General features: G+C 42.5%; 1 protein-coding gene across 1 annotated transcript in view; it reads left to right on the forward strand.

Moving 5' to 3' along the window:
• LOC309566016 (polycystin-1-like protein 2) overlaps positions 1-14,665 on the forward strand; it is a gene marked incomplete at its 5' end in the record, with an annotated part of 162,574 nt that overhangs the window by 117,612 nt on the left and 30,297 nt on the right. Inside the window, 2 exons of the mRNA XM_082271035.1 lie at positions 2,358-2,492; positions 4,143-4,328. Coding sequence (XP_082127161.1) covers positions 2,358-2,492; positions 4,143-4,328 — 321 coding nt within the window. The remainder of the gene's footprint in view (positions 1-2,357; positions 2,493-4,142; positions 4,329-14,665) is intronic.

Below are 14,665 nucleotides of genomic sequence, written 5' to 3' on the forward strand. Positions count from 1 at the left end.
CTGATTCTGCTAAGCATGTCTTTGCCATTGTTAATTGATTTAATGAAGTCACATATTGTTTCTATCTGTCTGCTCGTCTCTGTGTGTATACTTATGATAATGTACTTTGTTGCCAGATGGTCTGGTTTCCCCCTGACTAATCAAGGCTAATTTTTTAATTAGCTTACTGTTTATGGTTTATGTTTGCTGTTCTTTCATTATGTTAATTATATTCCTGTATACAGTTTCTTTGCATACGATAATACAATGAGACTCACCCGATCTAGTGTACTATATATTCTGTGTGAGTTTTCAAAAACAGTGTTCCAGTTCGCATCTAAGCTATTTGTCAACTAGTCTTGGGTGCTTAGCCATAATATCTGGTTCCTATGTCCAGACTGCAGGAAGCTATATCTTGACGGAAGCACCCAAGCTGGGTGCTGGACGGTTCCATCAAAATTGAAAAAGGGCCTCAACTTCATGTTTGATATTATTCTTGTCTGCAACAGAAAATTGGTTACATGCATATCAGTGGTGCGTTCAGGCTGTAGGGGGCCCTTGTGCAGACATAAAACTTGAGTCCTCCACATGTGTGTTTACATTCTTGCAAAGCTTCTGCATATTAGCAGGATGGCACCTGTACATTGATCATCGCTGCTTTAAAATTGCTTGGTACTTTCCAGGAAGGTCTACCAAATTGCAGCTCCTCTCTTTTCATTCTTTACCATATCCCACTGCCACTGACTGACTTACTCACAATATTCATGTCACATTACACCAGGCATCGATGCCTTGCCCTGATAGAGCCTGGTATGATTAATGTATGTGTTTTATCTATTCTTTGGATCCCCTGAGCAAGGGGTGTAATGCCAGTATGTCCTTCCATGTCTTCCATAACTAGAACGGATTTGATCCGTGTATGGACAGGCTGAATGTACCAAGTGAATCAATCGATCAACTTGGGTACATCGAGCATGCTTTTACCTTTTTGATTATCACTAGCGGCTGCTTTAGCTGCTAGCAATAATCACTGTCTTCTCCTGCCAGAGATCAATGTCTTCCCCCTTCCCCCCTCCGCGCTGGGAGAAGACAATGGCTCAATGGCTTGACAAGAGGGATTCCCACATCAACACTATCTTTGTTGATGGGGGAATCGAGCAAATTTCTATCCTGCAAGAAATTCACTCTGTGAACACTCGGTGCATGGCCGGCCTAAGTGCTGCCCTTGTAACAAATATGTTATTTGACTTGCTACATGAGTTGCTGGGGCCCATGGTGAAATGGCAAAAGAGCTTTTGTATTATGCAGTTATTTGTTAGTGGTCATGAATCATAAGTAGCCGGTCACATCTGCTAAAAACTGTTCTATAAGACGAAGTTAGTAGTGGGATTATAGCAGCAGTGCTATTATCCTGTATGAAATAGTAGTGTCAAATAGGAAGGGTAATAGGCAAGGATCTCAGCGTAAGGGCTAGTTCCCAATGGTCCATTGTCCTAACTGTGTTAAAAGTGTGTTATCAACAAGTGCTGCATTAAGAAGTTCATTTACTTTTCATGGCCACATCACACATAAAATGGTGCAAGACAAAATTTTTTTAATGCCAAAATCATTCACATCATTGGGGTATGGTGCATTGTAAAACACATGTGCTGTGGTATGTTCTGTTACTACATTGGAGGGCTATATAAAATGAACCGTAGTGCAAGGCACTGCGCTAACATGCATTACAATTGCGCTTTAGAGTGCGTTACCACAATTTACCAGTAAGAACTGACCTCGACAGTCCAAGCACACAATTTAAGAACACTTTGAGGATCGAAACACTGAATGAACCCGAAATGTCCATTGTTTTCTTACCCATGTTTATTCGACACAATAATAACATAACAAATATCACATCCCAGGGGCACATCATACACAATGTTTTATCCTGATGCCCAACAGTTCCAAAAGTTTGTTTAGCTCACACAGCCTGTCAGTTTTTTGTGGATTGTTTTTTTATATCTCCAGGAACATACATTGCACTGAGAGCCCCACCTTAATTCAGGAGCCCAGGGGTTTATTTACTAAACTGAAGAGTGCAAAATCTGATGCAGCTTTGCATGGTAGCCAATCAGTTTCCAGTTTTCTTTTTTTTTTTTTGTCAAAGCTTAATTCAACAAGCTGACGTTAGAATCTGATTGGCTGCCATGCACAGCTGCACCAGATTTTGCACTCTCCAGTTTTAGTAAATCAACCCCGCAGACTCTTAGGATCTTATTGTAACAAGTAGCAGAATAAGGCATTTTTTTTTTACATAGAAAACCCTGTCCTAATGCAAAGACCCATCAATAATTTCTTCTTTCAGAATGGTATCTGTATTTATTGTGTATCCACAGGTGATTCAAACCTTTTACTAGAATCTCGTAGAGACAGCAACATTTACCAGCCTCCCCCTCCTAGTGATGTCTCAAAGATGAAGGATAACTATATCAAAGAGCAAAAAGTCTTTGCACTAATAAGAGAAATACTAGGTAAGATCTGAGCACAGAACACATCAGATCACTTTCTTCATGTCTAAAAAATCCACAGCATGTACGAAAAATAAAATGAAAGAAAGCTAGTAAGTTTTTTGGCAGATATATACATATTTCTATGACATTCTGATGCCCATAAAGAATCCACCAGCTATTTACAAGAAGCAGTTATCTACCATATTCTCTTCCTTCTAGGCCTCTGCACACGGACGTAACAATTTACTGATGTTTATATGCAAGATCTTGTTGGCAGAAAGATCCTGAGTAAAAAAACAAAAGTTATGCTCCTTACATATATGCGGGTATAGGCGTGTAAACGTGCGTATTCATACTGTATACACGTGTAAAATTCTTCTTTGTCCTCTTCTACCTGCCAGTGTTGCAATTTATGTTGCAATGTGTACGCTGTGCAGGTCCATGCATCCGGCTGTCTGACATTGATTTAACCCTCCTCTTATGTTAGGGTCAGAACCGACCCGTTTTCAGGTTTTGAATGTCTATAAGTATCACATAAATTTGTTTATTGCATCAAGATTTTTTTACTTTGTCAGGAACCTCTATTTAAACAATGTAATAGAAAAATAATCCTTTTCACTAAATTATAAAATACTGTGGTGAAAATTAAGACGTTCATGGTGTTAGGGTCAATTCTGACCCAGTTATAATATAGGATTTTAGGACACTAATAAGTGCCAAAACTGAAATCATAAACACTCTCTCTGCTTAGTAACACTGACAGCCAATCCCCTCTCAACCCTGTGAGCTGTAGTTAGGGAGGGGCCTATCTCTTTTCCTGCTTGTCTGCTTCTCTAAATAAAGTGAAGAAATCTAGGACAAATACATTTTAGAGTTGCTGACTTTATTTTACCATTTTTTAAATTTGAAAATGAGAGGTATGCTATCAAAAGAAAGGTCTAAGGGGTCACACCAAAAATATTAAAACCAATCTTTTCAAGGATAAAGAAGCCTAACAAGGTAACCAAGAGGTAAGAAACAAATTTGATGATAAATAATTATTCAGAGGGTATTTTATGGCTGATTTAAAACACAGGTCAAAACCGACCCTAAACATCATGGATAGTAACGGAATTCTAACATAAGAGGAGGGTTAAACAGGCTGTCTGCACAGCCCTGCACTAATCGCCTATGCACCCCGGGGGGGGGGGGGGCTGAGAATGGCCTCTCACGGGGGCTTATGGATCAGTACGCCTATGTGAATGAGGCCTATAGATCTCCAAAATCACTATGTTATTCCTGTCAGTATAAAAACAATTATCCAAAGCCAGTCAGCTATGGTTTTTCCCAAATCCAGCTTTATATCATCAGAACTAAACATAAGAATAAAAAAAACAATCTTGCTTTGATGGTTATCAGTAATTTCCAATCTAATAGACAATTCTGATAGCATAGCCTCAATTACATAGTTACATAGTTAGGTTGAAAAAAGATACAAGTTCATCTAGTAATGATGAATAATAATGAAAACAGAAAATTGTAATAAAAAAAAAAAAAAAAAGGAAAATCATTGATGTGTTAATAAGAGGGGAGGGGGGAACCAGGAGAGGCCAGGTATAAACAGATTGGATGTTAAATATGAAATTGTATGTGACTATGTTGTATTGTGTTTCTATTGCATTTGTCTTTCAGCTTACCTAGGATTCCTGTGGATGCTTCTACTAGTGGCATATGGACAGAGAGATCCAAATTCATACTACCTTAATAAGCACGTAGGGGACAGTTTTACAGATGGAATGGGGGAAATCTGCAGCTACCAAGATTTCTTTAACTGGGCTAACACTACCCTCATCAATAACCTCTATGGAACCTATCCAGGTACAATTTGTATTTATAGGTTTTATTTTCACTCCTAAGATGTCAACCAAGGTGTTCAGTGCACTATTAGAACATGAAACACCCCATATTTTGCATATCTTGCTGCTTCTATTTCCAGATGTTTTTGCCCATAGCTGGAATCCCTTGCAATAGGAGTTTCATTTATTTTAGATAAGATACTTCTTAAAATTTTTCATGGCTAATGGGATGTAGATGCTATTCTTTTTCTTATTACAAAACTGAGCTTGCAGGCAGATTATTCCACTTAGCAGTCAGTTTGAAAAAAAATGTGGCAAGAGACATATTCGTTTATTAAGAACAGAAAAAGATTAAGCTTAAACCCTTGCAATGGGTTTTAGGTCACCAGGAGAGGATTTTTTTTTCAACAACACTGGAGTTTCACTTGTTGAGAGAACCTGTCAAACACACTGTACTGTAAAAGTAATTTATCATTATTTCTCTTCAGGGCATATGGCTTTAATAAAGACAGCCTTGTTCCCTAATGTTCACATATACAAACAAACAGGCAAAGGAGGGTGTGATGAAAGCAGATGTCAGACCCCTGCCCTTCTCACCAACTCCTGACAAAGGACTGGCCAATCTCACCCCGTGTGGCAGGCGCAGCACTATGAAGTGCCTTATGCACTGTGGCATTAGAAGAATTTGATTTCTCTGACTTCAGTCTAACCAGACTGTCTGTTACTTTATAAATTCCTCTAGGGCCGTTCTATGAAAGCAGTAGGTTTAAAGAGCACACCAAACGCTTAAAGCGGAGTTCCGGCCTTGGGGGTCAAATTTAGATGAAAATACCCCCGGGACAGTCAGGGCTAGTACATTCCACAATGGATAGCCTCTGAACTGTCCCAGGTCACACTTACCTGTAAGAAGAAACACTTACCTTGAAAAGTTCTTCTCCAGCGCTGCCATCTCAGGTGTGGGCAGCTGAAGCCAGCGCGTCCTCTTCTGCGGCCTCTTCGGTGACGTCGGGAGTCCCACAATGCACTGCACCGGCCCTGCTCGTCACTTCCGGTGCAGGCGTGGCACCCCTGCAAAACTTCTGGGCATGCCCAGAAGCTGTTTAGCAGGGAATGCCACGCCTGCACCGGAAGTGACGAGCAGGGCCGGTGCAGGCGCATTGAGTCCTGGGAGCGATCACGTTCAGCTCCCAGGAGTCATCGCAAACCGGAAGAGACGGCGCGGGCCGCAGCCACAGAGGGAGGAAGTGGAAGGAAGTTGAGTATATTTTCTTCAATATCAAGGTAAGTGACCAAAAAAAAAATTGGGAGCATCCATTTCTTTTTCAGGTGGCCCTTTCGATTTTGAGGCCGAAACTTCGCTTTAAGATATCTTCTTTATTAACTTCAACTTTTCTTCATTTATAACACTGACACTTTTGCAGCAGACAGTCCATGTACAAACATGTGTTGAATAAAGTATAACAAATGGCGGTTCAACTGTTCAATCTTGTCATTCTACATAAAAGGGTGGATATATTTGTCTCTTGTATCTGTACTCTCGCTTTAAATTGTTTAAACACTTTATGATCTCTCTAAGAGGTATAGCTGAGGCTTAATCAATAGTTTTACTTGCTCTATATTTTGTTTGCTGTTATCTGTTCACTGTTAGCTGTTTGATATTTTGCAGTTTGCAGTTGGGTTTGTTTGATTGTTTGGTGGAACTACAAGTGAACACATAACTAGTTCAGTATACAGTCCTAATCACATTACTAACAATAGGAACATATATAACTGTATTAATGACCTATTTTTGGCCACTTGCTTCCATAAAACTGAACTCTGACTGGATCTGTGTGTTAAGCTTCCTCTCTCTGGTGTAATGAGTGCTGGCAGTGTGCTGGGGAACTTTCCCAGACAAACACGAATGTCGGCCGAACGATCGGCCGTCTTTTGTCCAGTGCTGTCCTGTCGGCTAAAAAGTGCAAAAGACTGCACACGAATTTTGTCGGCCAACAACAGCCGCCTGCAGAAGTGATGTCATGTGATGGTTAACTTTCCGTGTGTTTTTTCTTTTCTGAGCATGCCCAGTCTTGCTAATCTGCTGTTTGTCGGCCGAATTCTGTACTGACTGGCGAACAATCGGCCGTTCTGGTGACGGCCAACAAATATTTTATAGCCTGCACACCCGATTCTGTTCGGCCGAAAAGTCGCTGTCGGTTGTCGGAAGCATCATACTAACAAGCCGACAATCGGCCGATCGTTCGGCAGCCGAATATTTACGGCCGACAATCGGTACATGTGTACGGGGCTTTAGGCTGGCTGTAATTGGCCAAGACTCTTGCTGAGTGTGAGATTGGCTGTGATTGGCCACAAACTCCTGGTGAGTAACAAAAGTTTAACTCTATGCTTTCTGGTTTCAATTCTGCTGTGTTATAGAGCTTACCTTACTTTTCATATAATGAATCCTAAAGGGATATTTCTTTTTGCTTCTGTGAACAGAATATACAACTGTTATATGACATCCAAACATAAAATTACAGTAAATAACTCTTTTCTTGTCTCTCACATATAAACATATGCACTGTATCAAGGTTATTAGCAGGTCTAGCTGTATATACATGTGAGTCATATTAGCAACCTAGGACAGGTTTTAGCTGGCCAGCTACACACCGCGCTGTCACTTACGTAACAATGCCACTCTCAGCTGCACTCTGCGCAAAGATTTTCCAGCTCGTGAGCCCACAATCTAGTTGCCAGCAGCCTGAGAGCGATTGTCACTGCGTTAAGTTAATTAAGCAATTAACCCTTTAAACTCCACACTGCCACCAGATAGCTTTTGGGCCTATCGATCCGTCACAATATTAGCAAGAACAATTATGAAAAATAAACGTCTGTACACACACTGTCACCACAGACAGGTATGCTCAGAGATTTAGCATATACAGTAGCGCTCTTTAAGAGACAGGGTTTCTTTAAGTTTGCATTAAAAGCCATTGAGAACGTTTTAACACTTTTCAAAATATGTTTTTATAATGAAAAGTTCACAATGGTACAAATAAAACATTTACAGAAAAAGGGTGTTACAAATATAAAGACATTAAAACAATAGAGAAATAAAAAGCAGTTGAAAAGAAAGAATACTTGCAAATCCTGCTTTCAGCAGAAACCAGCGAATAAGCAAAAACAGTATAGTGGCTCTCACAAGTCCTGTTAGGTGTTCCTTGGTTTGACGTTATCGAGAGCTCTCAAACTGTCCTGGCATTCCCATATTCTCTAGTATCAAAGGAGTGGTGACTGAGGCCATCTGACCAATTAAGCGTCTGAGAGGTGGTTTCTGGCATGTCACTATGTTAATGACTATAGCGTCAATCCAACAGGAGTTGAATAAAGGCTAATAAAATGCGGTAAAATAACGCATGCGGAAACAATTGTGCAAGTGTTAAATTCATTAGGATTTTGCATTAAATAAGGAATGCAGTGTTTTTTCGATTGTGCAGTAAACACCACATTTTTTTTCATATTTTTTCCTTATTTTTTCAGCTGGATGCTAAGGAGTGGGCCAGGAAGCTGGCCACGAGTCCTTGAAAATAGATGACTCATCAGCTGTCAGCAGGTTCCCCGCTGATGGGTGAATGTTAAAAAAACATGCTGGCAATTAAAAAGTATAAAAAAAAAACAGCGTGGAGTTCCCCTTCCCATGCATACCATCTGTAGCATATATAGAACATGCTGTCACAAAAATCAAATTTCTAAAGAAGAAAAAATTAATGAAATTACATTTTAATTGACAGCAATACAATACCATTGCCGGAAATTAAATTATTTTTTTAAAAAATGGTGTGGTGTCCCCCCAAAGATTTATACCAGACCCTTATACGAGCATGCAGCCCAGCAGGTCAGGAAAGGAGGGGGACAAGGGAGCACACCCCTCATGATGTCACGGACCCAGCATGCACCGGTCTATGATGTCACCAGGGGAGGCAGTGCCACCAGGTGACGTCGCCAGGTGACCCCATACTCATTAACCACTTGCCGACCGCCGCACGACTATCTACGTCGGCGGTCAGCCCCTCACAGGCAAAGTGACGTAGGGCTACGTCACTAGCTTGTGAGGGTCTAGGGAGCGAGCGCGCGCCGCCGGAGGCGCGCTCCCGTGTGGTCACGGACCCCCCGCGCGTGTGACCGGCGGACCCGATGTCCGCCAGTCACTCTGCGATCGGCGGGGGAGAGGGAGAAAGTCAGGCGGCTTGTGTAAACAAGCTGCCTGTCATTCTCCCCTGTGTATGAAGGATGATCATACGGTTCTACTATGTAGAACCGTTGATCACTCTTCATACATCTGAAGCCACAGCCAATCACAGTAGAAAGCACGCCCCTAGGGACACACATAGCCCCTCCCTTTCAAAAAAAGTTAACCCCTTCTTTGCCAGTGTATTTTTACAGTAACAGTGCATATGTATAGCACTGATTACTGTAGAAATGTCACTGGTAACCCCAAAAGTGGCAAAAATGTCAGTCAAGGGTCCGATCTGTCCGCCGCAATGTGGCAGTACCGCAAAAAAAAATCGCAGATCGCCGCCATTACGCGTTAAAAAAAAAAAACAACAAAAATGACAAAAATCTTTCCCTTTGTTAATAAACGCGATAACTTTTGCGCAAACCAATCAAAATACGCTTTTTGCGATTTTTTTTACCAAACATAGGTAGCATAAAACAAATTGGCCGAAAATGTTAAAAAATTTTGATTTTTACATTTTTTTGGGGGGGAATTTCATAAAAAAATGTGAAAAATATTGCTATTTTTGCAAAATTTACGCTCTTTTTTTGTTTATAGCGCGTGATCAAAAAATCGCACAGGTGATCAAATACCACCAAAAGAAAGCTCGGTTTGTGGGAAAAAAGGACGCCAAATTCGTTTAGATACAGCGTCGCAGAACCGCGCAATTGTCCGTTAAAGTCACGCAGTGCCGAATCGCAAAATACCCCCTGGTCAGGAAGAGGGTAAAATCTTCCGGGGCTTAAGTGGTTAACATGGGGAGCAGGATCTGGGGGGCCCCCTTGTTGAAGGAGGCTTCCAGATTATGATAAGCCCCCCGCCTGCAGACCCCCACAACCCTGGCCGGGGAGGCCCTTCCCCCCATCAAGATGAAAACAAGATGCTTTTGGGGGGCAAAGCCCCTGCCCCAAAGCACCCCCTATGTTAAGGGCAGGTGGCCTGGTATGATTCAGGGTGGGGGGGTGCTCGCACGTTCTCCCCCTCTTTTCCTGGCCTGCCAGGCTGCGTGCTCAAATAAGGGTCTGGTATGGATCTGGAGGGGGGGGGAGAACCACACGTCATTTAAAAAAAAAAAAAATTGGCGTTGGATTGCCCTTAAAATCCATATCAGACACAATGGGCCTCCCACACAGTTTTTTTCTTTTTATATTGCCAGCAAATTTTTTTTTTTTTTTTTACATTCAGCTGTCAGCGAGAAACCCTGCTGACAGCTGATGACTCGTCCATTGTTAAGGACGCTGAGGCCGGCTTCCCGGCCTTCTCCTCAAAAACCAGCTATTCACTGGTTGTTAAGGACGCCAGCGGCCCTTTCCCTTAACGCTGCAGCTACAGCTACTAAACCTAGCTTACACACTAAACTAAACACTGCTAAACGCCGGCAAAAAACGCAAAAACATTAGCTTTTTTGTCCAGCGTTTCTAAAGCAGTTTTTAGCTTTTTAGTGTGCATTAAGCCATATGCTTAAGTTGAGTTCTATTTCTGCCTGCCAGTCATCTCTCTGACTGTTGCTGGATGCAGTTATAATAGGAGCAGCACTATAGCAGTCAGGGAGGCATATGGTGGTAGGTAGAGACATCTGAGCAGACAGATATCTGAGCACCTATGCAAAAATAAATGGAGTGGGCATAACTTAAATAAAATTAAATGTAAAATATACTAGTGCACTGCTACAGCTGACTGATGGGAAAATGCTAGGGGGGAAGACGTAGTGGCTAAAAAAATGTGAATTGCTGCTACAACCAAAATCAAGTACTCAAACTTTGAATATAAGATTAATTATTTATGTGAAGGTAGTGCGCTATTCTGAATATAATGAAAAATGAGAAAAAAAAATAAAAGTGCTAATCAATTTGTAAAAGCATATTCAAACTCACACAGTGGTGTGGTACACTGGTGGTGGTGGTGTGGCCCACTGGTGGTGGCGGTGTGGCACACTGGTGGTGGTGGTGGTGGCGGTGTGGCCCACTGGTGGTGGAGGTGTGGCACACTGGTGGTGGCGGTGTGGCCCACTGGTGGTGGTAGTGGCGGTGTGGCATACTGGTGGTGGCAGTGTGGCACACTGGTGGTTGTGGTGGCGGCGGTGTGGCACACTGGTGGTGGTGGTGTGGCACACTGGTGGTGGTGGTGGTGGCGGCGGTGTGGCACACTGGTGGTGGTGGCGGTGTGGCACACTGGTGGTGGTGGTTGCGGCGGTGTGGCACACTGGTGGTGGTGGTGGCGGCGGTATGGCACACTGGTGGTGGTGGCGATATGGCACACTGGTGGTGGTGGCGGTGTGGCACACTGGTGGTGGTGGGGGTCTGAATCCTGACTGTGACTGAGTCTGTGAGTAACCGTATTTTGTTTTTTGGTACCTGCTGTGCTGCTGCTGGCTGGCTGGCTGCTGGTGGTGGTGTGGCTGGCAAAGTGGCAATGGTGGTCGGCTGGTCGCATGCTTTGCCCTCCTGGGCCTGGCGCGCTGTGCTCTGCCACTCGCCTCTCCTCATCAAGTCTCCTCCTCCTCTCTCTCTCCACTACCGCGGGTAGCGTTGGCCGCGGTCATAGAGGAGAGGAGAAATTACAATTACACTACTGCCATCTAGTGGCGGTAGATGTAATTGCGGTAATGCAGCCGAAGTAGCGGCACCGGCGTTAAAGGGAGGGCAGGAGTATTCAGTTAGATTACTCGTTACCCTCAAAAGTAACTGCGTTAAGTAACGCCGTTTACTTAAACGCAGTTACTTCCATCACTGCAAAGCAGTACACTAAAAAATGTTCCCTTCGTCTTGAATTCCTGATTAAAAATAGCGGTGAACTTTCTGGTAAGTAAGGGTGCCTAGGCATTCTTGTGTATTCAGCCTCATAGCTGTATCTCCTCAATGTGGGATCCAAGACACTGCTGCCTCTGACTGCTAGTCTCAGGGGATTTGAAGTGAGATATGATAGCACTACTGTGATGCTTACTGTTCTTGCTCTGACATATGGATGCAAAGTCATGCCTCTAACAAGATGACTGCCTCCACACAGAGCCACAGTGCAGAACAAGGTGTGGTAAGTCAGTAATGGTGGAAAAATCAGCTGCATGGAGACCACAGGCAATACAGGTGATTATTCCTTTGTCCTTTGCCTGCCTCTTTTTTGGTAATAGTTCCTCTTTTAAAAAACGAATATGTGAAAAGATGAATAATGTACACTACTGTGCAAAAGTTTTAGGCAGGTGTGAAAAAAAATGCTGTAAATGAAGAATGCTTTCAGAAATAGAAATAAAAGTTTATTTTTTTTATCAATTAAAACAACATAAAATAGTGTAGTGCTGCTGTTTTATTTTCAATATTATTAGATAAGCACACCATCCAAATGATATCTCAAATTAACCAACATGCACTTAAAGTGGAGTTCCGGCCTGGAAAAAAAAATGTAGATAAAAAAACCTCCGGGACAGTCAGGGCTAGTGCATTTCAGAATGGATAGCCTCTCAACTGTCCCAGGTTGCACTTACCTTTAAGAAGAAGAAATACTTACCTTGAAAATTTCTTGTCCAGCGCTGCCATCTCAGGTGTGGGCAGCTGAAGCCAGGGCGTCCTCTTCGGTCCCAGAATGCCCTACACTGGCCCAGCATGCACAGAAGCTGTTTAGCAGGGAATGACGTGCCTGCGCCGGAACTGACGAGCGGTGCCGGTGCAGGCGCATTGATTCCTGGGAGCGATGATGTTCAGCTCCCAGGAGTTAACGCAAGAAGGAAGTGACGGCGGGCCGTGGCCGCAGAGGGAGGATGAGGAGGTAAGGTAAGTATATTTTCTTTAAAAACAAGGTAAGTAAATAAAAACAAAATGAAAAAAAAAATTAATTATCCAATTGTTTTACAGGTAATTTAGAGAAAGCGAACAGTGAAAAAAAATTTTTCAGGGTGGAACTCCGCTTTAATAAGAAATATTTCATGCAAATTAGCCACATAGCATGATAAATCACAACCAGTGAGTAACAAAGTTAATAGAATCCAATTCAGTGCAAAATCTTCATTATTCATAACTTTCTGTGTGGAATATGCAATGTGGCTTTAGTTTGTATATACAGTAAGTGTGGGAACACACTTTAAGTGGCAGCAGAAGCTGAATACTGGTGTTGTACTAATAGCATTTTGGTGGCAGTGCGCTAGTATTTTCAGTATTATATTATTTTTATTAATTAACAAAATGAGAAGTAGATGAACAGAAAATAAATCCAAGTCAAGTCAATATTTGGTGTGACCACCATTTGCCTTGAAAACAACATAGATTCTTCTAGGTACACTTGCACACAGTTTTTGAAAGAAAACGGCAGGTAGGTTTTTCCAAACATCTTGGAGAACTAATCGCAGATCTTCTGTGGATGTAGGCTGCCTCAAATCCTTCTGTCTCTTCATGTAATACCAGACAGACTCAATGATGTTGATTAGGGCTCTGTGGGGGCCAAACCATCCAGGACTGTTTGTTCTTCTTTACGCTGAAAATATGTCTGAATAACATAAAAAATTTGTGACTGATCACACATCTCGAAGATGGTATGGCATAATGAATAAGTGGGTCCTACACTATCCATGAAAAAGAGATGAATCCAGCCTTTCTAACCCTTGGAGATAATACTCCTTGCTGGGAAGGATGTGCAAATGCACTACAGGGGACTCCTCCTATATCCACTTGATGGTGGACACTGATTGAGTACAGGTGTGTGTGGGGGGAGTGGGGAGGGTTGCTCAACCTCGATAGTCTGGTCAGACCGAATACATAATAAACAGGCAAAAAATTTGGGGGAGCATACCCATGTATTTCTAAAGCTGCTGCAGCTATGAACCAAAAGACATGTATATTAAAAAAGAATAGCGCGCAAATGCAAAAGAAATAACTACCAAATCTGAAGACAATCCATAAATAAAAATGGGGGTTTGGTCCCACCATATGGCCATATCGTGCTCAAGCCCACTACTGCGTCAAAGTACCCCATTATCAGTGGGTCCTACACTATCCATGAAAAAGAGATGAATCCAGCCTTTCTAACCCTTGGAGATAATACTCCTTGCTGGGAAGCATGTGCAAATGCACTACAGGGGACTCCTCCTATATCCACTTGATGGTGGACACTGATTGAGTACAGGTGTGTGTGGGGGGGTAGGGAGGGTTGCTCAAACTCGATAGTCTGGTCAGACCGAATACATAATAAACAGGCAAAAAATTTGGGGGAGCATACCCATGTATTTCTAAAGCTGCTGCAGCTATGAACCAAAAGACATGTATATTAATCAGTGTCCACCATCAAGTGGATATAGGAGGAGTCCCCTGTAGTGCATTTGCACATCCTTCCCAGGAAGGAGTATTATCTCCAAGGGTTAGAAAGGCTGGATTCATCTCTTTTTCATGGATAGTGTAGGACCCACTGATAATGGGGTACTTTGACGCAGTAGTGGGCTTGAGCACGATATGGCCATATGGTGGGACCAAACCCCCATTTTTATTTATGGATTGTCTTCAGATTTGGTAGTTATTTCTTTTGCATTTGCGCGCTATTCTTTTTTAATATACATGTCTTTTGGTTCATAGCTGCAGCAGCTTTAGAAATACATGGGTATGCTCCCCCAAATTTTTTGCCTGTTTATTATGTATTCGGTCTGACCAGACTATCGAGGTTGAGCAACCCTCCCCACCCCCCCCCCCACACACACCTGTACTCAATCAGTGTCCACCATCAAGTGGATATAGGAGGAGTCCCCTGTAGTGCATTTGCACATCCTTCCCAGCAAGGAGTATTATCTCCAAGGGTTAGAAAGGCTGGATTCATCTCTTTTTCATGGATAGTGTAGGACCCACTGATAATGGGGTACTTTGACGCAGTAGTGGGCTTGAGCACGATATGGCCATATGGTGGGACCAAACCCCCATTTTTATTTATGGATTGTCTTCAGATTTGGTAGTTATTTCTTTTGCATTTGCGCGCTATTCTTTTTTAATATAATGAATAAGTATCTACCTGTATTTCTCAGCACTAGGCACACCATTAACCATTTCCAGAAATGCAGCCCCAAACTTGCAAGGAACCTCCACCATGCTTTACTGTTGCCTGCAGACACTCATTATTGTACGGCTCTCCAGCCC

This window comes from Pelophylax lessonae (assembly GCF_965119305.1).
Source record: "Pelophylax lessonae genome assembly, chromosome: 10".
In the NCBI taxonomy this organism is placed as follows: Eukaryota; Metazoa; Chordata; class Amphibia; order Anura; family Ranidae; genus Pelophylax; species Pelophylax lessonae.